Source organism: Drosophila subpulchrella, chromosome 3R, assembly GCF_014743375.2.
Source record: "Drosophila subpulchrella strain 33 F10 #4 breed RU33 chromosome 3R, RU_Dsub_v1.1 Primary Assembly, whole genome shotgun sequence".
Lineage (NCBI taxonomy): Eukaryota > Metazoa > Arthropoda > Insecta > Diptera > Drosophilidae > Drosophila > Drosophila subpulchrella.
In genome coordinates, this window is record NC_050609.1 from 19,601,882 (window position 1) to 19,626,039 (window position 24,158).

Genomic DNA, 24,158 nt, shown 5'->3' on the forward strand with positions numbered 1-24,158 from the left:
GCATGGGGCGGCCTCGAACATAACTGAAATTCCTTTGCATGTCATGAGCATTTGTGCGGGACTCCGTTACTCTGAATGTTAGATGTTAGATGGAGTTCGCTTTGCTCTGGCTTCACCGTACGGTGTTCTTTGCGGCCGTGGCCATGTATTTATGCGCTCTAAACATTGTTAGTTATGCAACAGGCGGCAGCAACCAGTCCTCGCCGTCTCCGTCTCCACTTATGCAGCATGACAACACAAAGAAGACAACCACGACAACATCAGCAGCAATCATTGGCGGGCATCGATGATGGCAAGGCCTACATTTCAATGTCAGCTTGCCCAGCGCTACCAATCAAGTTGTTAACTATGCAAAAGTAGTAAATTGCGAAGCGGACAAAGCATCAGCACCACTCCGAGCCACTCTGAGCCACTGCACCACTCTGCACCACAATTGTTATGAACTGAACTTTAAATAACAATCAGCCAAGTGCCGTTAAATGAATGCGACATTGTTCTGCTGTTCCGAAGTTCTAAAGTTCTGCAGTTGCAGCTCCGAGCTGAGCAATATTAATTTGCGGCCTTAAGTTAAGGCTAAAATATTTGCATAATAAACGCCAACGCCTTGGCAAAAGCCGGCTGTTTATCTCCGGTTACCGCCTGCCCATCGGCCAAAAGCGCATTCTCATCGCCAGAGCATTCTGAATCCCATTTTTATTGGTGGTGGAGGTGGTAGAGGTACTGAGGTGGTGGTGCTGAGCCACTGCAGTCGCTCACCTCGTACATTTCCGAAAAGTAATGGCCCGGCCAACAGTGATAATTTATCACTGGCCAGCAGCCGGACATGCGGCAAAGCTGAACGGTACTTGCTGGCCAACACAATGCCTGTTTTGGCCCGGTCTTTGGTCTCTGCAGTCTTTGGTTGGCCAGTCTCTGGACTGAATCTGAATCGCTATTGTGCACCGGTCTCAATTTGTGCGCTCTCGGCCAGCACAGCACAATCAAATTGATATTTGCTGCTATATTTAGTTTATGATAATGCCGCCTCGGCGACTCCAGTGCTAATATGCTGCTTCCTCCTGCCAGACGAGCACTCATTTCTCGGCAGGCCGCATTTATTATGCATGCTCAGGCTGGAATTGTAAGCCTGCAGTCAGCAGGTTTTTCCTCCGCGCTTCTACTGAGAAAGTGTTTTTTTTTTATGGCCGCAAAGTCAATTAGCATTTGGCATTTAGTTGGCATAAATTCAAATCGAACGATCGAAAATATTATTATGCCTTCTGTGGGAACCCGCATACGAATTCGAAACTAGAGAAATTTTTATTGAATATATTCAGCAGTGACCTTTCGGCCAGTCAGTAAAGCAAGTCGGATTCAGTATAAACGTTTTCAATTAGATTTTCATCGGCAAATGGGTTCATCTTTTGTTTTCACTTGCGAGAGAGTCAGATGGACGGGGCGAAAGGCCATTAGCAAATTGTAATGGAAACTCTGCAGGCCGCAATCAAAGCGCCATACACATATAGTTAGTTCGTTGCTTGAGTCTTTTGTTTATGGGCCAAACATTAACAAGGCAGAATCTGGCTATCTGACTAGGAAGCAGCTGCGAACGGCCGGGTCTCACCTAATAACTAACCAAATTGTATCTCTCCCTCTGTTCGATTTGAATCGCCGAGTAGTTTACATGATTGATAGATGAAAAACCGCTTGCAGCAGCGATGCGGCGGCTTGTTAACGTTCAATTAGTGAAATTGATAGACATATCTAACCTCGACGAGGAAAAATCATCAGCCGCTCGTTCGTTGAAGAATCAAAAGTCAGCAGATAGAATTGGAAAAACGGGAAGACAAAAGAACGTTTCGCTGGCCACAAATTACAGCAGCGGGTTAATTAAAATGAAGCTGCCTTTTTTCGGAGGTTCTCGGTTACGCTCACATGAAAATTCTAAGTGCTGTGAAACCACAGAACGTTTTTCTTTTTTCCGAATTCAGAGTTTTGAAGCAACCGCACGCCACACACACGCACATTTACCGTTCCTCCGGGTTTTGGGCCATTCTTCTCGTGGCTTTTCTGTCCACTTTGGTCAATGGCTCATTACATTTGTGGGTTAGCAGGTGAAACTGAACCGAATCGAAAGAAAAACCAGGGGGAAGGGCCGCAGAAAAAGGCCAAAAAGGCCAGAAGAGAGATAAGAATGGGTCTGAAACCAAAGTCAATGTTTCGGCCCGCGGGGGCTTATTAAAAGCGCGTTGCGTTGCCTGTCGAGGCCTATAATTAGCATAAATTCATTCATACCACTAATTGCAAGTGGAAGTGAGCGTTCCGTAATGAGTTCGCCTCTGGTTTCTTCCCATTTTTTCCATCTCGTTCTTATTTTCTTATTTCGCCGTTCAATCGAGCAGAAGAATGGCGGTGGTGGTGGGGCGCAGCAGCGAGATGGGATGGGATGATCGAGGGGTTCCAGGTTGCAGGTTCCAGCCACATATTGTTTTTAGTGCAGTATCTTAAAGCATGTTATTAACATTAACGGTTCTTTCTCCTCGCCACCGTCCCATCCACTCTTGTTTGGCTTTCATAATTTATGTGTGAGCCGCTGCCGCAGTCGAAGGAGGTGTGGGCGTGTCCCTGGTTTTGCATGCAACCCACCTGCCGGCTAACCCCTGCCCATAATTAATTATGTAACTAACGAAACATTAAACAAGTGCCCAGCAAGAGAGCTTAAACAAAAATGTACGAAGAAAACTAGCAAATCCGAACGAAAATCTTTTCTCACGCAGCCGCTTATTAACCGCTAAATCTTCTTCGTTGTCTCTCCGGCAAAATAATGAGCCACACTTTAGATTATCTCACAGGTGGTTCAGCAGTGCGAATCTCTGTTTTCCAACTGCTTTGCCTTTTTTACTGCCACACTGCCAGTCAGTGAAACTCACTTTATAAGCTCTTGCCGGCGATCGACAGCCGAAACGCATAAAAGTATTTTACAACATGAAAATGTCTTTTTGGTTGTCTTTTTTTATGAATGGGGCATACGTCTTGAATTCACTTTCACGCCGAAATGCGGGAAATAGTCAGTTATTCGCAAAAGAAAAAATAAAGGAAGGAAATACTACTGAAGATCTGAGATTCGCCAGCTGTAAAGTGTTAATTGTTTCGCGCGTTTGAAGTGAGATTGCATAATTGGATTAGCAAATCGTTATGACAGAGGCAAGGAACTGAGACGACAGTATGTTTATTTGGCTACGCGACATGTCAATGACTTCTTAAGTGACATGTTGGATTCCAAATATAGACAGCAAGTAAAATAATAAAGTTAAAGGGGATTCACCTCGGGTTTTAACTGACTAACCCGTTTTCTTGTCTTCATGGTAAAGTAGGTTGTAAATTGTCTTACTTTTCTATGATCATATTACCATGTAGATGAGAAATCAGGAGTTACACTTCCGTGACCCCAAAGTATATGGTTTTAGTACTTAAAACAAATAATAACTTTTTAATTTCTAGTATTATGTTGAAAAATCAACCAGCTACACTTGTAATAATGCTAATTATCACACCTGACTGATCATTAAATATTCAAGCGTCCCTTTGTGAATAAATTTCGTTTGAATTTATTATGTGGTAAAAATGTAAGAGCTCATATTTCATTGGTAATAATATTAATTATCACACCTGACCGAAAGCACCTATATAGTATGCGCTCTGTGTATCTGGCACGTTGCACACCTATACTTACCAGGTGGAATCTAGGCCCCTGGGGTTTCTCGGGTCTCTTGGATCTGGGGTCTGGGATCTCCCAGCGTGGTGCCACCTACACCCGATCGCATCCAGACACTACCTAACCGAAGTACTGCTCCCAAATAATTCCCAGGCGGCGGTGTTTTTCACACACTTAAAACTTCGCCCCACTAAGGGGCCCGAGCAATGTTTTTGTTCTGATTGTTGTATATGCAACTGTTGTATATGCACAATGAAAAGAGCCGAGATCGCTGTAAGCGCAGCTGTAGCTTTAATTAAACGCTGCGAACACACAGCGTACAAGTCAGGCAATTAAAGCTCGTGCATAGAAAGACCAGAGGAATACCACTGAATACCTCAAAAGACCATGGAATACCATCGAAGACACAAAGTTCCGTTCCGTTTTCATTCCTGGGCGAACAAAGCCCCCGTGGAGGAACCCTAGACTCTCCTAAGACTAACGCCAAACTAATAAAGTGCACACCAGGAATTACATAAATTGCGCGTAATGTGAAATTAGTTGCCTAATTAACATTTAGCCATCTCCCCGGGGGGATGACGCTGGAGCCCCCAGATTACGGCTCACACTATGTAACCATATACCCATTTCAATTGCAGACAAAATGTTTCTACGCCGCTGCACCTTTCTGCTGCTGATCTGCCTAATTGCGAGTGACGCCGCCAGCGCCGCACGCAAAACAAAACGTCCTGTCAAGCCGGTCAAGCAGACCAATCCGCGCACCAATGTGACGCCTTCGCCGCCGGCAGTCGCCTCATCTGGCAGCTCCACACCCGCCAGCACCAGCAGCACCAGCACCACGGAAGGAAGCGGCGACCAGGAGGCAGTCACGGTGGGATCAGCATCTGCATCTGCAGCTTCAGCTGGCAGTGGAGAGCTGCCCAAGCCCCTGGCCACGCCCATCGAGGCTCAGCCGGAGGCAAAGACGGACAAGGCACCAGCCGGAGCTCAGGAGGAGGAGTGCGATCCAGATATGATTGGCTTCGAGATCATAACCGGGTGAGTTCATTGTTCAGAAGTACAGTGTTCGTGCAGAAAACCTGCGAAGATAAATATGCTAGGGCATTATTGATATGATTTCTTCTCGAGCTTAAATAAACCAAATAAATAGAAGCCTTTGTTCAATAATAGATGCCATTAGCTTAGTGATTTGCATCATAAGTAAGCTTATTAAAAACAGATTTTTCAAATATAAACAGACTTTCCTAGCGAGTATGGCACAACCAATGGAAGAAATTCCCCTAAACCACCGCCACCTTTTCAAAACTGTCACAAGAAACAATGAACAGTTTCACTAAACCCCAAACTTACGCAACTTCGCCGGCATTATAGAAACTTGATTACATTTTATGGCCACTTGTTATTTTCACTTTTGCTTTTCTTCTAAAAATTTGAATTTTGTGAGCGACAACACAATGGGCCGGCCGCAAGTTCGTATACATTTTTAATGAAATGCGCCCCGACATCTAGGCCAATTAACATTTCCATAAGAAGAGAAGACGAGATAACGGTGAGCCCAGAAAGGGAGCCACCAATAGCATCAGCACCACCACAGTGGAGCACTGCTAACTGGCATATGCAAATGTGTGGTCTCCGTAGGAGTGACACTCTGGTTAAAACGTGACTAATCCAATTACCATTTCTTTCCGATGTCATCGCCCGCCGCGAGTTCGTTGCCTGAGTCTTTTGTTTGGCGCTCGATAATATAGACCTTCCGTCGCAAGAACGTCCGATCACTTTCGTTTTCGTTCGTTTTGGGCATCCATTAGTCATCTGCCATAAATCATCGGGGTATCTCGGTATCGATCTCATTTATAAATCATCTTTTCTCACTTCTCAGCTACGTGCTCTCGGCCCCATCCAAAATGCTGGACACTTTGCCCGGGACTCTGATGCTCACCGACTGCCTGGAGGCCTGCCAAAATAACGAGTCCTGCAGCGCTGTCAACTACGAAACCGGATTGTGTGTGCTGTTCAAGACGACCGCCGATAAATTGCCAGGTGAGTTAGAAAGTGTGAGAATTCCAAACGGCTGCGCTGTTTTATTTTTCTTTTTTCTTTTTGTGCCAAAGAAAGCTCAATAATTCAGGCGACTCAGCCAGTCGGTCGTTCATTCATTCATTTACTCAATTACTGAGTTCTAGTTCATGCAGGTCGGCTGTTCTGGGCTGTTGTCGTGGCCCGGGGGCATAAATCACCCGCGTGTCCGCGAAAAAACAGAAATAAATAAAAAGCGAACCTGCAGCAGCACACGCCTTTTGCTTTTACGCACGACGCGGTTTTTGGCCCGGCCCGCAAACTAGATTTTTGCCCATTCTGCAGGCAAACTGGCTTTTGGCATAGTAACGCATAATTTCTGCAGCCTCAGCCTTTCCAGTCGAATCTCGAATGTCGATGCAGTTGTCGTGGCTCGGCTGATTCAGCTGATTCGGCTCCGAAAGGCCGGAGCTGTTGCCCGTTTCTCAACGCCTGTTACTTTGCAGTGAAGGGGCGTGTGCGTAAAACGCATAAAATACGCACAGCCCCGTTGCCTTTCCCGCATTTTGCGCCTTTCGCGCCGCCTTTTCGCCACTTTTCATTTCTCATTTTCTGCGTTTTTCAGGTTCACTTTCGCGCTCGCAGTTTCCGGTTTTCACCATCTACGCACAGAAATCGTGTTTGGGCGTGCGTCCTTGCTCGAAGGCCTGGTGCATCGATCGCGTTCAAGGTTACCGCCTCCCGGAGCACGTCAAATCTAGTCAGACGGTTCTGTCGCGACGCGACTGTTTGGAACTCTGCTTGGGAGAGACCGAATTCACATGCCGGTGAGTGTTGAGTAATGCCAGTGGCTCGTGGGATGGGATTGCTCTTACAGAGATCTAGAAAAATATGTATGGTTATTAAAGGTTATAATCTGAGCTGACACTTCATTAAAAGAACAGTTCTTCCAATATTACATCAAAGACCCAAACATATTTTTATAACCTATAGATCTAATTTAATCAAATAATGCTAATATTTTATGATTTCGAGCGGCTTAACTTGAACTCATCGCTCTCGTTTAAACTTGCAACTCCTTCCTAATGCCTTCTCGTAACGCTTGCTCTCTTCCACTACCTTCGCCATTTGCTTTCCGTCCTTCACTCTTCCGACCTCTACCGCTCAATCCTCTTAGATCGGCCAACTACTACCGCCACTCGGGTCTTTGTGAGCTGTCCGACATGGACCGCATCACCCTCTCCGCCGGAGGAAGTGTGGAGCCCTACGACGGAGCCGACTATCTGGAGAACAACTGCGCCGAGGAGCCCAGCAAACTGTGCGAATTCAAACGGATTTCGGGAAAGATCCTGAAGACGGTGGATTCGGTTTACCAGGACATCAATACCATCGATGAGTGCCGCGATCTCTGCTTGAACTCTCCGTACAGGTAAGGTATAGTTAAGGTGAAAATTGGGACCCTCTCTGACATGTAATCCTGGTTAGATGCCACTCATATGACTACAACGATACTGGAGACATGGTCTGCCGTCTGTCGCATCACAGTCGCGCCACCTTGACCGATGTGATGGATCCCTACTTGGATGTTCCAGAGGCGGCCACCTATGAACTCTCCGCCTGCTACAACGTGTCTATCGAGTGCCGCTCCGGGGAGATGATTACCAAGATTAGGACCTCCAAGCTTTTCGACGGCAAGGTTTATGCCAAGGGAGCTCCCAAATCCTGCGCTGTGAATGTAAACAACTCGTTGGAGTTCGACTTCCGTATGGGCTACAACGATCTGGAGTGCAACGTGCGACAGAGTGCTTATGGCCGGTACATGAACGACATTGTGATCCAGCACCACGACATGATTGTCACCTCATCCGATCTTGGTCTGGCTGTTTCCTGCCAATACGACTTGACCAACAAGACTGTGCTGAACGATGTGGACCTGGGAGTAACTGGAGAGATCGAGTCCTCGCTGAGCGAAGAGATCACCATTGACTCGCCCAATGTGATCATGAAGATCACCTCGCGGGATGGCAGCGACATGAAGAGGATCGCCGAGGTCGGGGATCCGCTGGCCCTGCGTTTCGAGATCGTGGAGCCCAACAGCCCGTACGAGATCTTCGTGAGGGAACTGGTGGCCATGGACGGTTCCGACAGCGCCGAGATAACGCTGATCGATGCTAATGGCTGCCCCACCGACCAATACATCATGGGCACCATCCAGAAGCTGGCGCACAATCGCAAGGTGCTGCTCTCGCAGTTCGACGCCTTCAAGTTTCCTTCCAGCGAAGTGGTCCAGTTTCGTGCCTTGGTAACGCCCTGCATTCCGCGCTGTGAGCCCGTGATTTGCGACAGCGAGGATGGCGCCAGTGGAGAGCTCAAGTCTCTGGTTTCCTATGGACGCAAGAAGCGGTCTGTGCTGAATGGAACCGATGGTGGTAAGTACTGCTTTGTAGTGCCTTTTGGACTCCTTAGTAGGATCAGGGCTACCTTATGTTTCGATTTAATATAGGCGTTCAAATTGTTATATATGGTTAATACATTTATATACAGTTTGGATATATGAAACTTATATGCTTTATGTGTATTGCAACTTTTAAATCAGAAACTTTTTATCGATAAAAATAAAAATGTTACAATTTGTCCGATTTTATATCAATTTTCTCGATATTTTCTGGTTTAGAACGATATTTAAAATTACAGTATTTTTGCTGATAGGATATTTTGAAATATTTCATAAGATGTGATATTGAACGCCGTATTATGGTCGAGATATCATGATGACCTTTTCTTTCCGATATACATCCCTACTATAGAGTCATTTCGCCTTTCCTTGCAGCCGAGTTCTTGCTCAGCACACGCCACCGACGTGATGTGGGCCCTGTGGATGATAACATACTGCTCATGCAGTCCATACAAATCACAGACAAGTTCGGCTTCCAGCCAGAGGATGGCACCACTACCCATGGAAATGACAGCGGTCCACACGAGAAGGCCTATGCGGGCGTGGCCCAGGACAAGCTCACTTGCCTTAATGGCTATGGTAAGTTGGATATTCCTTTCCGGGGGCTCTGTGAAAAAGCCCAATCAAGCGCGAATCAAAGCCAGCTTGATTTGCATAGACAAGCAGCAGGAAGATCAGGAGCTGGAGCTGCAGCTGTAGCTGTAGCCGGACGACATCGTGTCCTCCTCGCATCGTGAGGCGCTCAGCTTGTTCTTGGCTCGCTAATTTTGATAATGAATCAATTTTTCATCATTGCCGACTTGGGCAAGGGGCCTTAAAGTAGGTTCTTCGTTGTCCAGAACGTGTTCTGTGTTATGATGTTGGACTGGCATCTTCTTGGTGTCTCTGCTGGCTCACGACCAGGTCACTAGTTCATCCGAGGCCGAAGCTGTGCAGCAGGATTCTGCACGCCTCGTTTTCGTGCGGCGCGAAAATCTTTCTGCACAGTTGGTTGTCCAACATCCAGGTGGCTGCTGGGTTTTCCAGCTACCGAGATTCTGGCTCTGCTTCTGCTTCTGCTTCTGCATCTCCCATGTGTCGCTGCCGCTGCTTTTGTGGAGCAATTGCCAGGCCGCGTTGAAGCGTTAAATTGACAGCTCGTTAGACAGATGAAACTCCACTGGACCACCAGACATCAAGCGTACATTTCTGTGGTAATTACGCGCTGCATTTCAAGGCATTTTAAGGCAGATCAGAGGCGAGCAAACCGAAGCAATTAGAGCAACGGTTTTACCTGTGCTTAAGCTTATTTGCCGCACACATTGCTCACTCTTCACCGAGATCACCTGGCCAACTTAGATATGCGTGTGCACCCAGGAGAAGATGAGTCGTGGCCTTCAGCTTTGGCATGCAGAGCGGCAATTTAACGCCGCATCAACGACACCCTGTAATTTGTCAAAGTTTATGAGCATTTTACATTCTTCGCCGATATTTATTTAGAAATGAATCTCACCCATTAATCCAATCATTTTAATGGCCACTTTACGGTTGTTCAGGTCTTTAATTTCTGGTATTACAACGAATGGAATCGCCAGGAAGTTTTCTTCTTAAATGCAGAGCAACCGTTTCGCTTTCATCAAATTCGCTATTATTCATAAGTGCTTTTGCCTAAGAACCACGACATAATTTCTAATATTTGCTTAATGGTGCATTATTTTTCCTCTTTCATAAGACAGCATTTAAAATCAATTTAAATGAATTACTCGAAGCAGCTTTGGTCTAAGAACTAATCATTTTCGTTGTGCCAAGTTATAGATTTCGATCAGCTCACTTTTATTTATTTACTTGTCCATTTTCTGTAGAACCTTTTTGAAAATAATCTGAGCTCTTAAATCACTATTATCACTCAAGCTTTTTTGGGTTTATTGATTTTTGGATAGCCATTCCTAAATGCTGATTTATATTCGTTACTAATCTAATCTGTAACCAATTTTCTGAGAAGCGCTATACACATAAATTTTAGTGCTCCCGATTCCCAGTTGATCCTTCCAGTCGTTAAAAAGACATCAAGCAAATGAATGCTTCACTTTTGATTATATTGATCAGCGGTCTATGTTCTAGACCGATTTTAGCATATATAACAAATTTATAGGTTTTGTAAAATCATTTTAATGGTCGCTTTACTACACTGTGTCTTGATCGACCTTTATGCAGATGCAACATTTGATGATCCATGGTTTTACTTTTAGTATTTGCATTAAATCCATTCGATTTATATAGTTTCGCCTTTTAAAAAGTGGTTTTCTTCAGACTTTAGTTGGCTTCACTTTCGTTACTCTGCAGGCTTTCTCAGCGCTTTTCCTTGCTCTTTGTTCTGGCTGGGGTCTCATCAAATTGTTTACCATTTTGTAGGCGCCTCAGTTCACTTATTGCCCCCCGAAACTCCCACAACTCCGTGGACCGTTTATAGTAATTGTTATAATTTTGTATATTTTCGTTGTTCCCTCCTTTGTTACTGTTATTGTGGTTGGTCTTCTTGTTGCGATGAAAAACCAGAGTCAAATACATAAATAAAGTCCCAAGTGCGTGCACTTTGTTATTGAAACTCATTCAAGTCATGGCTATCATCATGATGATGATAATGACGATGTTGTGGCTCTGCGTTGGTTTGTTTGTTGATTTGTTTTTCGACTTACTTTTTATGGTCATTTGAGGAACGAACGAATGGACGAGCGAACAACCACAACATTGTTACGAAGTAATCTCTGATAGTCATCTGGCATGTCGTCGTCGCAGTTGCTCTTAAATTCTGATTTCGTGAACTGGACACGAAAAACAACGGAGGCCACAACGCATGCAAGTTGAGCACTGCAGCTCTACTTTGACTTTGACTTTGACTTTGGCGGCACTTTCACCCGATTTCTACCGGCTTCGGTTCAGTTCGGTATTTCGAATCTCCTCCGTCGAGGTCCGGGCTTATTTATGTGGCATGTTGCACTCTTAAGAACCCAGGCGAGCGGCAAACGAGGGGAACATGCGATGTGTCTAGGGTGTAGAAAGTGAAGTCCAAGCAAGTCCGTGCCGAAATATGCAACTCATGCATTAAATTGTCGCTGTTTTATTTCTCATTGTTTTTGTTTATCTTCAACTTGTTGCTGTCAAACTTGGTCACTTGGTCATTCTGCTGGGTCTCTTGGTCTCTTGGTCTCGGGGCCTTGGAGCTGTACTCTTCTCCAGCCTGGTTTCAGTTCCCGGCAAAGTGGGTCAAGTGGCGCCCACTTTTGTTTTCTGTGATAACCGAACTTCTGGCTTTTATTCCTCTTGTTCTCCGCCCATCGAGGCGATCTTATCGAGCATTTTGCCCGTTGTCCGCAACCAGTTTCCATCGAGACTTTTCGAACTAGATCGGTTACCCGAGATAGTCCCCTTGATTTATGGCGATAAGGGGCCGACTTCCCTTTTTAAATTGCTTGAGTACACAATCTGGAGCGAACTCTTGTTTTCAGGTTGTTCGGTTCTCGAAAGGCTTAGCTTAAAAGAAGATTAAAGATTCAATGAAATAACCATTTATTGGTAGCCCTATTTTCAAATGCGTGTGGCTATAATTTCAATCAGTTTGGAGTAGCAAGGGGAATTTAGAAATGTTTAAGGGATTACGGCTACGATTAGGATATTCTTAAATGTTCTTTCATGATGATGATCAGTACACACACTCCTATCACACCAAGCTAGTTCAGCTCCGAGTTGGCTTTCGATGCTTTAAACCACCACTAACACAAAAAAAAAAAAGGTGTAAGGTTTAGTAAATATTATGGCCCTTACTTAACCCTTCAATTTCCCAAATTCCCTCTTTCCAGGACTGATCATGGCCGGAGCCCTCTTCCTGCTGGCCCAGTTGAGCATCTTCGGGATCTGGAAGACCGTGCAGCGTCGCACCAGCAAGGAGCGCTACCTGTACCAGCACGAGCCCACGCCCACCATCACCTACGGAGCGCCCACCATGCTGTACGGACCACCCCCCAACTCCTCCGCCGGATCCTCGGCCTCGGGAGCGTCCTACGGGGGCAGCGCCAAGGACACGCTTAGCAAACTCTACGACAGCGGCATCAACGGGCGCTACGGACAGCAGTTCTAGGGAAGATCTGGGTGGCTCTCGCTGTTTGCCGGGAACACTTAGCTGGGAACAAACGCAATATGCCTCGAAAGCTTCAAAAGATTCGATGAGACTTGAATAGAAAATATTCGCCTAGCAGCGACACATGAAAATCATTGGAAACCCTAGATTAATCCACAATAGGTTAGGCCTACGATTAGTTTACACCTAGAGTTTTGACTCCTTTTTTTTAAACGATACAAATACGCATATCTCTCAAGAATGCGCGCTTTCAAATGCCTTGGATATCGAAGTTCCAGCATTTTAAATCGGCGCATTGCCAAGAAAAGAAAAGAACGGAAAAATGAAACCGCTAAATTCGAATTAGTTTAGAGCTACTTACAATCTCTCTAGCGAAAGTTAGGCTAATTATATGTTTAGTGAGAAATCTGCTTCATGTCCTCGAGCGAATTGCATTTATAACTATTATACTATTTATTATTAACTATTCAGCTGCTGACAATTTACCCACAAAGTTTGCCAAATAATTTTGTATCAAAATGTTTTGCGCCAGGCTTCTGTGCAAGGCGGCATTTCCAAATTTCCGAGGCCCTAGCCCTAGACCCCAAATTAATTACCCCAACTATTTATTTGCTAATCGTACTTCATATTATTTATTAATTTATTAGCCGAAACGCAAGGCGGTGCTAATTATTAGGAACTTCCGAGAGACTTCAATTAATCTCGAGAAGACAGGAGATGAAAATTAATTAACGAAAATTTGATAAACGAATTGTACTGATTAAGTAATGCAATAAACTCTACGCCTAAATATAAATAAATGTCTAAAAATAAAACGAGCTGGTTTTTAATTAAGAAATGAATGGCACACGACCAGGAACCCACTGAATTAAGAGATTAAATACGGTGGCTAGGTGGGCATGTCGAAATTTGTTAACGCTTTGAATGAATTAACTCCACAACCCAGACCTTTTCCTATTAACATTCGACCGACGAAACTTGGGGAACCGCTTAGCCAAATTGATGTTTGTCAAAGCGAAAGACAACCGTAGAAATAATGATAATTTCACGGCCTTTTGAGCAGGGCAAACAGATGTGGCACACATGGATATATCTTTCTGTTGGGGGCCGTCCGACGAAAGTGTTAATCAAATTAAGAGGCGGCATGGCAACGAGCTTAACCAGGCGTGTTACGATCTCTTTAACGCTCCAGCTACGCACGCCATTACACCCATTCCCGATCCTCGACTCGAGAGGCTTTTGGTATTGTGGGGCACATCAAAAATTCTGAGCCACTGAAGGCGTCGATTAATCATGATCACGATGAAATTGAAATGTGCGAAAAGCCGAGTATCGTTCGAGACGTGTGCGGCCTTTCTGAATGAAGATGTCTTCCACTGACTCCATGTATCAGGTCTCGTCTCCATCTTTACAACACGGATCCCTCCGCGTTCCTCTGTCACTGGAGAGGTGTGAGATACGCATGTGCGTCGTGCCCCATGTTGAATAAAACGCCCCTATTAAGCTGTAGTTAATTGAAAAACAGTTCCCCAACCGAATGTGGGATACCCTGAGGTGAGTCCACTAAAGGGTTTTTTTTCGGAATGGCAGAGAAATAGAAGAGACAAGATCATAGTAAAACAAAAATTTAGTAATCATCGTAAAGAACATTTTTAAAAACAATACACATAAATAAAAACCATCGTATATAATATGAGGTTCAGTTCAAATTTTTGAAAAAGGAGTAAGCATGTTAAATTTAAAAAAAAATGTTTTAACACACCATCATTGATCGATTTTTTTAAGGTCTACAAAAATAAAAGTCAGTATTAAAGAAAGTAAAATGAAGGTATTCAGTAGTGAATGTACCTTATGAATGGCATAGCGTAAACCATCAAAGCCACGCGTTGACAATTTTTATGGCCCGTTCTGGTGCGTATTTGGCTTGGACACGGCTATGGAGTTTTTAGATGGAGTTGGAGATGGGGCTTTCAGATGGAGCTGGTATAGGCGTTGTCCAGTCGATCCGGACCATCGCTGCGTGAGCCTTTTGCTTTTGGTTTTGGTTTTTCTCACCTTTGATCAGGCCTATGGAGAACGTGGCCAAGTGTGGGCTTATTGGCGTTGACAGCTATGCAAATGCCCGGCCATTAAGTCGTTGACTGTTAGCAATGGCTTTTAATTAGCGGCTTGACTTTGGCCCGGCCTGGCCTGGATTGGGATAGAGTACTAGCTGGCCAGTATGGGCTGGCATTCCAGAGACAATGGCGTGGCGACAGAGACACCTACACTCGTTGCCACTTTGACACTTTGACCATTGAGGAAAACGCTTGCATTTGCTCGCATTTTGCCAATTTCCATACATAAAGTTCGCGTTGAACACCCTCACGCTTCGTGGTCATTTGCATTTAAATGCCATTGCCATTTGGCTTCGCCTTTAGTTTGGGATTGGGATTGGGACTCGTATTCGGATTGGTATTGGGACTGGGATTGGATGAGGTGAAGATCTCGTTTGCAGCACTTCCTTTTCCCATTCGGGTTTTCTTTTCTTTGCCAGCCATGTTGGCCTGCTCACGATTTCTGCCGCTTGGCCTCTGCTTTTGTTTGTTTTACAGCTGCTCGCTTTGATTGAAAAATTATGCACTTGCCATGGCAATGGGCACCGCCAAATTTCGCCTCCGATACGAGTTAGGAAAAGAAGAAGAAATCGGGGAAAAAGAGGGAAACCCACCGATGAACCAGAGAGCCAAATAAGACTGTTTGCCAGGTGAAGTTTATCACACACTCTTCCTGAAAAAACATTCACAAAACATTTCTTAAAAACACTTTATCAAAAATAAACAAGAAATCTTGAGGGTTCAAAAATAACTTATAAAGGTGCCTAAAAGTATGCAGTATTAAATATGTTGATGCCTACTCTTAGACTCTTTTATAGGTGACTTCAAAACACTTTAGATTTCTATGGTACTTTCGATAAATGTTCTATTAAACGCTTTTTGTATGTATCATTTTAAAAGATAGTTTGTTTCCAGCCAAAATACCCAAGCTTCTTGTTAGTGAATCAAGACAAACTGACAAAAGTTGGAATTTAGCACTTGAAGCGACGAGTGGCAAACGTTTTCCCGTTTACCATTTTCCATTTTCCGATTCCAAAGTGGCAAAAGCCTGAAAGCGAGGACGGTGGCTTGTTACTTTTCATTTCGCCAACTCCTTCAGCTTGTCCTGCTCATTAGCAATTGCCCGGCATGGCAGAGAGCCAAGCTAAACAGCTGTCCCTGTTAGCCAGTTTTCACCTAATTAAGCAAACAAACGTGTGGGAAACTGGCCGGGGAGATAACTTTCCCCGCCCCAGAAAACACACGCCCATGTCCCTCCGCCCCCCCTGCCAAATCCATATCCTCCAATATATCCCACAGGCTAATGCTAATTGCCACGAACATGGGGGCTAAGTAGCCAATGGAATGCAGCCGAAAACATTTGCCTCTAATTGCGGTTCAGCCCAATTGGGCAGGCCAAATTAAATTAAATGCAGCCGAAAACAAACAAGCGAACCAGGAAAACCAGCAGAAGATGCCACGGCGGCCACAACAATTTGTGCAAAAATACAAATTGGAACATTTGCAGAGGCGCAGGCGTGTAGTAGGCACAATACTGTGAGAATTTATGGCCCTGCTCTGGGGTCACTACCGGGATAACATCTGGCTGGAGGAGTTGGAGGAGCTGGAAGAGCTGGATGAGCTGGAGGCACCGGAGGAACTGACGCGTCGTGCGCAATGCGCATGCAAGGTAAGGCCGCTTCCAAACAAAACCGAAAACCGAGATGGCTAAGGACATTGACCAAGAACGATCCCCAGTCAAGGCAGACAGCCGTTTGTGGAGGCAGAAGTAGTGGAAAGCCATTAGAAATCAGAGAAATGGTTCAGTACCGTTGAAGAGTCTGGCGGAAAAACAATTAATAATTGCAAAATATATCTCTGGAATCTTGGGCAATTGCAATTACCACTAGGGTCATACCATTTCTATTCGAATGCTGAGCCTTGTCTGCCCGCGGGCAAATATGCCCAACTGACTTACATAAAGATGATTAGCACATGTTATATTCCTAACGAGCCATAATAATGGTTTACCGTCTGGATTTTTCCAGGAGAAATGAAAATTTATGCAAATATTTATGATATACTTTACGGCTTTTTACCAAATGCCCATATTTTCACGTTAAAGTCGTTAAGCGATAGGTGTAAGTAGTTACCAGAAATCCTGCGACTGGGCTAGCAGGTAAGTAGAATATGAAAGAAATATGGGGAGAAAGCGCCTTAAAGTTTGAAAGTCAGGAGGGCAAGAACTAGATACACATGATGTGTTAATAAAGTTAATGAAGTCGAGCACTTTATAATACTCTGAACACTTATCAGGTTAATAAAGATTTGAAACTGTGAGTATATGCCAAGCAGCCATTACTCATAAACATTTAAAGTATAAGTTAGCTAATAACACTGTGCTATTTAGGCTGATGATCACAAGGCTTTTAAGAGGAATTTCCTCAATGAATACCCTGAAACAAATCTTGGTTTCACATCCCATTCCACACCAAATTTCCTATCCCTCCTTTAGAACCTCCTGCAGTAATCGCAGGGTTAAGATACCTCTACATTACCCCTATAAATTTAATTAAAGTCAAATCTCTCGGCCGGCTTTCGGTTCTTGGCCTTCGCTTCCGCCTAACGGACTGTGGGACTTTTGCTTTCCGCATGCGATTGCTGCGTATTCAATGCCTTTTATTTTCCTATTTTTTGGGCTTGGTTCTGGCCAGGCCGCATCTTCTCGAGGGGAATGGGAATGGAGGGCTAGCCAGTTGGGGGCGTGCGTGAAAATTGCTCGAGTGCACAAGGAAGGCCGCCGGCTGGCCTCTCTCACGTTGCAGGACAAGAATCGCGGTAAGTGATTACGTAACCAGTGCATTGTTTGCAGCATCTGTTTCGGGCCTGGGTTTCCTCCCATTTCAATGGATGAGTCCGCCGCAGTCGGAGGATGGGTCTTATCAGCCAATCATTGGTCGAGAGAGGAAGCTGTGGCAAAATAATTTATTCACAGCCATTATGCGCTGCGAATTTATGCCACTTCCTGGTGGAACCACTACAAATAGCCTTTTAAAATGCGATAAAAATAGCGCCAAGGGGTCTGCAGTGCACCAAACGGCCAAGGAAGATGCACCGGGTCCAGGCTTTTCGGGCCGAGATGGGGCGTGGTCACTTGGCAATGACTTTCGAGCATGAAACCGTAAAATGGTTTTTCAATAAACCCGACAGGAGACGGAGGAGGAACTGCCAGATGGAGCTGAGCTGGGAAACTGGCGAAACAATGCGACAAATATTTGAATATGTTAATTAGTCTGTTGTTCCTGCCGTTGCCCGTTTTCCTGGGCACGATCAGTTCGTTCTTCTTCTATCGCTGGACGTGCATCGGCGCAGTCTAATTTCATGTGTTGCCATCTTGTTAGCACACCGCTGGAGTGGTTGGCCAGGCGGGGAGGGGGATTTCGACCTGGAATCCGAACTGGCAACCGTTTTGCATCTTTCGCACCAGGCGAAGGGACTAACGAAGGCAAGTGGCTGCAGATTCATATTCGTACTTATGATCGGTATGCAGGTTGGCCCACACACACGCCGCCTGGCAATAAAGCTGCCAATGAGCCGGCCAAGAGCAACTGACAGCATCAGCCTTATAGAGTCACAGGCCACCAGCGGATCGGGATCTCTGCTCCCCGCAAGAGGGAAACACCAATCCCTGGGTATCCAATCCCCGCCCGCATTCCTCGCCATTTGCACGCAAAGGTAACTGGGGATTACAGTCGGGGTTGGCTACGATGGCATGAGGAGTTTTGAAAAGAAAATACCATTCGGTAGGTCTGAAAAGGAACACCGTCAAAAATCTCATAAATTGTAGTAGTTTAGTCAAAAAAAACAAAGTATATATCTAAACCTTTAACTATCAGGAGGGCTTACAAAATAATACCTAATAGTAGTTGAAAATGAAGAAGTAGAACCTTAGGATTATCAATAAACTGGAAAATAACTTTACAATGGGATACAACATATTTGGACATATATACAACATTTTAAAAAATGATATTGGTATATTAAAGGCCCTTCCTATCTTCTAGATGATCAAAAAGATCCATGTTAATTGGGAAGTTATCTTCATTTATGTAATTTTTAATGTTACGACATACAGATTTTAAAGACTTCTTCAGATAAATGCGACGCGCAACAAACTGGGGCTCCACTGTCCGCGGGCACCTCCAACTGAAACTCACCTGTGGCATATTCCTTGCGTGCGCCGTCGCCTCAACTTTTGCTCCGACTTTGGCCTAAGTTGGCTTTAACTCTGGACATACCTGGCTTCGGGCTCCGGGGCTCCGTGGCTTTGTAGGTGTTTCCAGGGGCCACAGCTGATGCCTTTGACAGCTACTAAATTCTGCGGCTCCTCCGATCCGACGCACACGTTCCTTGTCCAATTTTGGGCAGCGGATTTTCCTTTTGGCCGGCGCTTATCGCTGGCCATAAATTCATGCTGTAGGTGTCTCGATCTTTTTGGTTTTTGCGTTTTGGTTGAGGTCCTCGCCTTTTAGACACGCAATGAAGCTGTTGTTTTCTGTGCGCCGGAATTTCCCCGCGGTATGTAAAATGCAATTAACGGCACTTGCCGCGCGCGTCGGAAATTGACATTTCAATATAATGGGTTTCTTGTTCTCGCTAATGGGCGGTACATGTGCACGCATAAATTAAATAAACGCATAAATTAAAATTAAGCAAACTTGGATCAAAAAAAAGCTAGGGATGACAAAAAGATGGCGTCTTTCGGAGCAGGATCGCTAATCGATTCGATTACCTCGGTTCCTTTGCGGTCTATCGGTCGAAACTTTCACCTCTAGAACAACAAAAAAGCTTGTTTTTGAGAAACTAATTAATAATTTATAAAAATTTCGTGTTTTCAATCTTGAATTTAGATTATGAATGGAATCAATAAGAATACCGTATGTTTTTTTGGGTAAACGAAGGAGGTTATCAAACATATTTTCATTATGGATCATTTTTGAATGTTATTAAATGTGAAGGGTAAAAATTGACTAAAATGTAACGTTTTAATAAACTTTGTAAGAGACCCAGAGAACAAGAGGAAGAACAATGAATTAACTAAACTTATTTGCGTCAAACTCAAAGCTTACCGCCATTTGACAATCGATAAGTACAATCGAACCGGAAAGGAAATCACTGGTTCCGTTGCAAAAATGCCTGTCAAGTCCTAGGACAGATGAACCGCTGAGTAGGGTTGTGGAAATTTATAAAAAATATCATATCTCAGAAATATTTATTTGTATTCAAAAATATCAATATATTGATATTTTATTATATATTTTAAATCCCTCTTTTCCTGACACCTACGTGGCAATAGCGATAATAATAATCACGATATAAGTATTTATTTTTATTTCTCACATCCCTAACTTGAGAGTGACACTTACGTTGGTGCTATCTCCCTCTATTACTGACACTTACGTGGCTCTTACGTTGCGGACACTTACGTATTAGGGTGAAAAAGTATCGCGATATTTTTATTTTTATTCAAAAAACATACTAAAATATAAAAATATACTATCATCCCTACCGCTAAGTGACGTGTAAGCGCAGCCAGAAAACCATTTCAATTGTTTTTAGCCACGATTTAACCGAGAAAATGGGTTCGTTCCGCCGCGACAAAGACGAGGAGGAGGACGGTAAGTAGGGCTGCAGCGCCTGGAAGCTACTAATCCCCCGGCCAACGGAGCCAGCAGGAGGAAAACCCAGCTGCTGGAAGGTGCTCCGCTGGCACAGACACACTCTCACACACACCCACTAACACCCAGAACAGACAGAAAAGAAAAATCGAGTTTTCCTCTAAATTGACCGAGAAAATGAATTATTTTTCCATTGCCTCGCACAAAAAACAACGCGGCAATCCGCCAGCAGGACCGAGCAATGCGTACCAGAATCTGGAGAAGACTTCGGTGCTCCAGGAGACGCGCACCTTCAACGAGACGCCGGTGAACGCGCGGAAGTGCATCCACATCCTGACCAAGATCCTGTACCTGATCAACCAGGGCGAGCAGCTGGTGGCCCGCGAGGCCACCGATTGCTTCTTCGCGATGACGAAGCTCTTCCAGTCCAAGGACGTGGTGCTGCGCCGCATGGTCTACTTGGGCATCAAGGAGCTGAGCTCCATTGCCGAGGACGTGATCATCGTGACCAGCTCGCTGACGAAGGACATGACCGGCAAGGAGGATCTCTACAGGGCCGCCGCCATCCGAGCCTTGTGCAGCATCACCGACAACACCATGTTGCAGGCCGTGGAGCGCTACATGAAGCAGTGCATCGTGGACAAGAACGCGGCGGTCTCTTGCGCCGCCTTGGTCAGCTCCCTGCGACTGGCCAGCACCGCCGGCGACGTGGTCAAGCGGTGGGCCAACGAGGCCCAGGAGGCCCTGAACAGCGACAACATCATGGTGCAGTACCACGCCTTGGGGCTGCTCTACCACATCCGCAAGTCGGATCGGCTGGCGGTGTCCAAGTTGGTCAACAAGCTGACCAGGGGTTCTCTGAAGAGTCCCTACGCCGTGTGTATGTTGGTAAGTGGAAAAAGGAACACTTTTCTAAAATTAACCCAAGAAATATAGAAACAACATTTTATGAAGTCATTGCCTTCTTTGCTTGGGAGTCGCCCACTAACCGAACTTCTTTCTGCATCCCCCAGATACGCATTGCCTGCAAGCTGATCGAGGAGGAAGACATTCCCACCGAGGAGCTGTCCGACTCGCCCTTGTTCACGTTCATCGAGTCCTGTCTGCGCCACAAGAGCGAGATGGTCATCTACGAGGCCGCGCACGCCATCGTCAACCTGAAGAACACTAATCCGCGAATGCTGTCGCCGGCGTTCTCCATCCTCCAGCTATTCTGCAGCTCGCCGAAGGCCACGCTGCGCTTTGCTGCTGTGCGCACGCTCAACAAGGTGGCCATGACGCACCCGGCGGCGGTGACCACCTGCAATCTGGACTTGGAGGGTCTCATCACGGACTCCAATCGATCGGTGGCCACGCTGGCCATTACCACGCTGTTGAAGACCGGCGCCGAATCATCGGTGGAGCGCCTGATGAAGCAGATCTCCACGTTTGTGGCCGAGATCTCCGACGAGTTCAAGGTGGTGGTGGTGCAGGCTATTTGTGCCCTGTGCACCAAGTATCCGCGTAAGCACACGGTGCTGATGAACTTCCTCAGCGGTATGCTACGCGAAGAGGGCGGTCTGGAGTACAAGACCTCCATTGTGGACACCATAATCACCATTATCGAGGAGAATGTGGATGCCAAGGAGTCCGGTTTGTCGCACCTATGCGAGTTCATCGAGGACTGCGAGCACGTGTCGCTCGCTGTGAGGATTCTTCACCTGCTGGGCAAAGAGGGACCCTTTGCGGCCACGCCCTCCAAGTACATACGCTTCATCTACAACCGCGTCATCCTGGAGAGTCCCATTGTGCGAGCAGCTGCAGTCACGGCAATGGCCCAGTTTGGAGCCTCTTGTCCGGCTCTGTTGAGCAATATTCTTGTTCTGCTGGGTCGTTGCCAGATGGATCCGGACGACGAGGTGCGGGATAGGGCAACTTACTACCTGAGCATCCTTAACTCGGAGAGGCCAGAGCTCTACAAGAACTACATCATCGAGCGGGAGAATTGCTCACTGGCTCTGCTGGAAAAATCGCTGGTCGACCATCTGAATGGCGATCTAGAGACGCGCTTCGACATTTCCATTGTGCCCAAGGCGGCCATCGTGAAGCCGGTGATTGCCAACGATGTAATGCTGGTGACCAGCACTGCACCGCGACCTCCGAAGATCACGCGCGAGGAGGAGAGCGCCGCCCGTTTGGCCCAGCTGCCGGGAATCCAGGTGCTGGGCCCCATCCATCGCAGCACCGCTCCCATCCAGCTGACCGAAAGCGAAACGGAGTACACGGTGCAGTGCATCAAACACATCTTCGGCCAGCACGTGGTCTTCCAGTTCGACTGCTTGAACACCCTGTCCGATCAATTCCTGGAGAATGTGCGCGTGGAGCTGACTCTGCCCGAAGGATTCACGACCAGGGCGGTCATTCCGTGTCCCAAGTTGCCCTACAACGATCTGCAGACCACATTCGTCATCGTGGAGTTCCCGCCCGATGCAGCCAGTTCCATAGGTAAATTGACTAGTTATCAGACCAACAAGATCTATAGTATATGGAATGTTGCAGATTTCTGTTCAACTTGCTTGTCACATTTAGCAAATATTTATTTACTTATTCTATAAATTTCAGCTACCTTTGGCGCCACTTTGCGATTTGTGGTCAAGGACTGCGATCCCAACACCGGAGAGCCGGATTCGGAAGAAGGCTATGACGACGAGTACATGCTGGAAGACCTGGAGCTCACTGTGGCCGACCAGATACAGAAGACCAAGAAGAACAATTTCCAAGTGGCCTGGGATGCGGCCGACAGCGAAGGTGCGGGAAAGAGTAGATATACGCACAGGAAATATTATTAATTATTTGGCATTGCAGAATGGCTGCAAGCCGAGGACACCTTCGTGCTGTCGGCAGTCACCACCTTGCAGGATGCGGTCAACACCATAGTGAAGATACTGGGATTGGGCGCAGCAAATCTCTCTGAAAAGGTGCCCGAGGGTACTCACCTGCATACGTTGCTCTGCTCAGGTAAGAATCCTTCGCTTTGAGATAGAACATGTATAAAAAACCACTCCCTCCATTTCAGGAACCTTCAGGGGCGGCGCCGATGTGCTGGTCCGGGCCAAGCTGGCACTTTCTGAGGGCGTAACGCTGAACCTGACCGTGCGCAGCACAGATCAGGACGTGGCGGAGCTCATTACGGCGGCAATCGGATAAGACAGCGAGCCATGCAGGGATCTCGTCTGGTTCCTGCGTGCTGTCAACATAATCTAAAATCCAACTATGAAACAGAAAGCTACACTTAATCAAAAATATAATTTGTACCTTTAAGTGACTGTCTCTGTAATAACCCTAGAACCCTGTCCACGATTCGGCATGTTACTGCCCAATTCCAAAAAGTGTGTGGCCCAGCGATGCATCCTTCGAAATGTATTGTATTGTTTATTATGCCCCTATTAGCCTGTGCATTTAGCCTAAGTACGGAAACAAAAAAAATATAAATATATGTATATGCAATGCAACCCAATTTGATGGCGTTTCTTTAAAGGTGACTTTTAATGGAAAGTTTTATGTTGTATTTTTTACCCATACCTTCAATAACAAATAGCTTCATAACTCGTTCTTACTTTATTTTATATCGTATTTTATTTAATTATAAATAACTTAAAGTTGCAGTAACCTAGAGTACTTTTTGTTTTTCCTATTTTTACAAATTTGTTTTTTAATCGTTTATTTTCGCTGCGTTTTCAACATTCGTCTTAGATTACAAATTTATCTCTCTCGCATCAATTTATAATTTCTTGTGCCTTTGCTCGCAATCGATTCCTTATTTCACATCCTCCGATTCCGGCTATATTGAATATTTTCGTGTAAAATGTATCCGACGATAGTCGTCTTTCGATCGATCGAGCCACTTTCAGTATTAATTATTTAAAATGTAAACGCACGCAAGTATAAAAAATAATATAGGTTCGTAATAACAAATATAACACACTCACGCAGGTTGCAGCAATTTCACAATGATAATTTCATTTCGTTACAATTTCTATACTCATCCTCAAATGTGTTGAATATGTCATTAGATATATGTTTATATAGTTACGAGTGGTTGTCCGTTGTGTGTTTTGTGGGCTTTTTGCCAGGCGACTGGTATTCG

At 45.5% G+C, this 24,158-nt stretch overlaps 2 protein-coding genes across 4 annotated transcripts; both read left to right on the top strand.

Annotated features, from left to right (window-relative positions):
- The first annotated feature begins 4,337 nt into the window (after positions 1-4,337).
- On the top strand, positions 4,338-12,719 carry LOC119557871. Its single transcript, XM_037870872.1, has 7 exons — positions 4,338-4,732; positions 5,574-5,734; positions 6,336-6,537; positions 6,888-7,139; positions 7,196-8,139; positions 8,541-8,744; positions 12,002-12,719. Exons 1-7 carry the CDS (start codon positions 4,338-4,340, stop codon positions 12,277-12,279), a joined length of 2,436 nt encoding a protein of 811 aa, XP_037726800.1. The 3' UTR covers positions 12,280-12,719.
- Positions 12,720-19,892: 7,173 nt separating this feature from the next.
- Positions 19,893-23,330, top strand: LOC119560518 (coatomer subunit gamma). 3 transcript variants are annotated; one of them, XM_037874004.1, is made up of 6 exons: positions 19,893-20,032; positions 20,262-20,920; positions 21,046-22,516; positions 22,634-22,819; positions 22,877-23,029; positions 23,088-23,330. In XM_037874004.1, the coding sequence occupies exons 1-6, from the start codon at positions 19,993-19,995 to the stop codon at positions 23,216-23,218; spliced, it is 2,640 nt and encodes an 879-aa protein (XP_037729932.1). In that variant the 5' UTR covers positions 19,893-19,992; the 3' UTR covers positions 23,219-23,330. The 3 variants fall into 3 exon arrangements, with proteins under 3 accessions (XP_037729932.1, XP_037729942.1, XP_037729924.1); XM_037874014.1 differs by having other exon boundaries at positions 19,894-20,032; positions 20,265-20,920; XM_037873996.1 differs by lacking the exon at positions 19,893-20,032 and having other exon boundaries at positions 20,195-20,920.
- Positions 23,331-24,158: the final 828 nt, after the last annotated feature.

What these genes read in the sequence shown, in the direction of transcription:
- LOC119560518 (XM_037873996.1), top strand. Translation starts at nt 20,210, where the DNA reads ATGAATTATTTTTCCATTGCCTCGCACAAAAAACAACGCGGCAATCCG. An exon ending in CCTACGCCGTGTGTATGTTG is followed by an intron (nt 20,921 to 21,045) that starts GTAAGTGGAAAA and finishes TGCATCCCCCAG; the next exon opens with ATACGCATTGCCTGCAAGCT. An exon ending in GCATACGTTGCTCTGCTCAG is followed by an intron (nt 23,030 to 23,087) that starts GTAAGAATCCTT and finishes CCTCCATTTCAG; the next exon opens with GAACCTTCAGGGGCGGCGCC.
- LOC119557871 (XM_037870872.1), top strand. Translation starts at nt 4,338, where the DNA reads ATGTTTCTACGCCGCTGCACCTTTCTGCTGCTGATCTGCCTAATTGCG. An exon ending in GGCTTCGAGATCATAACCGG is followed by an intron (nt 4,733 to 5,573) that starts GTGAGTTCATTG and finishes CTCACTTCTCAG; the next exon opens with CTACGTGCTCTCGGCCCCAT. An exon ending in GCTGAATGGAACCGATGGTG is followed by an intron (nt 8,140 to 8,540) that starts GTAAGTACTGCT and finishes CTTTCCTTGCAG; the next exon opens with CCGAGTTCTTGCTCAGCACA.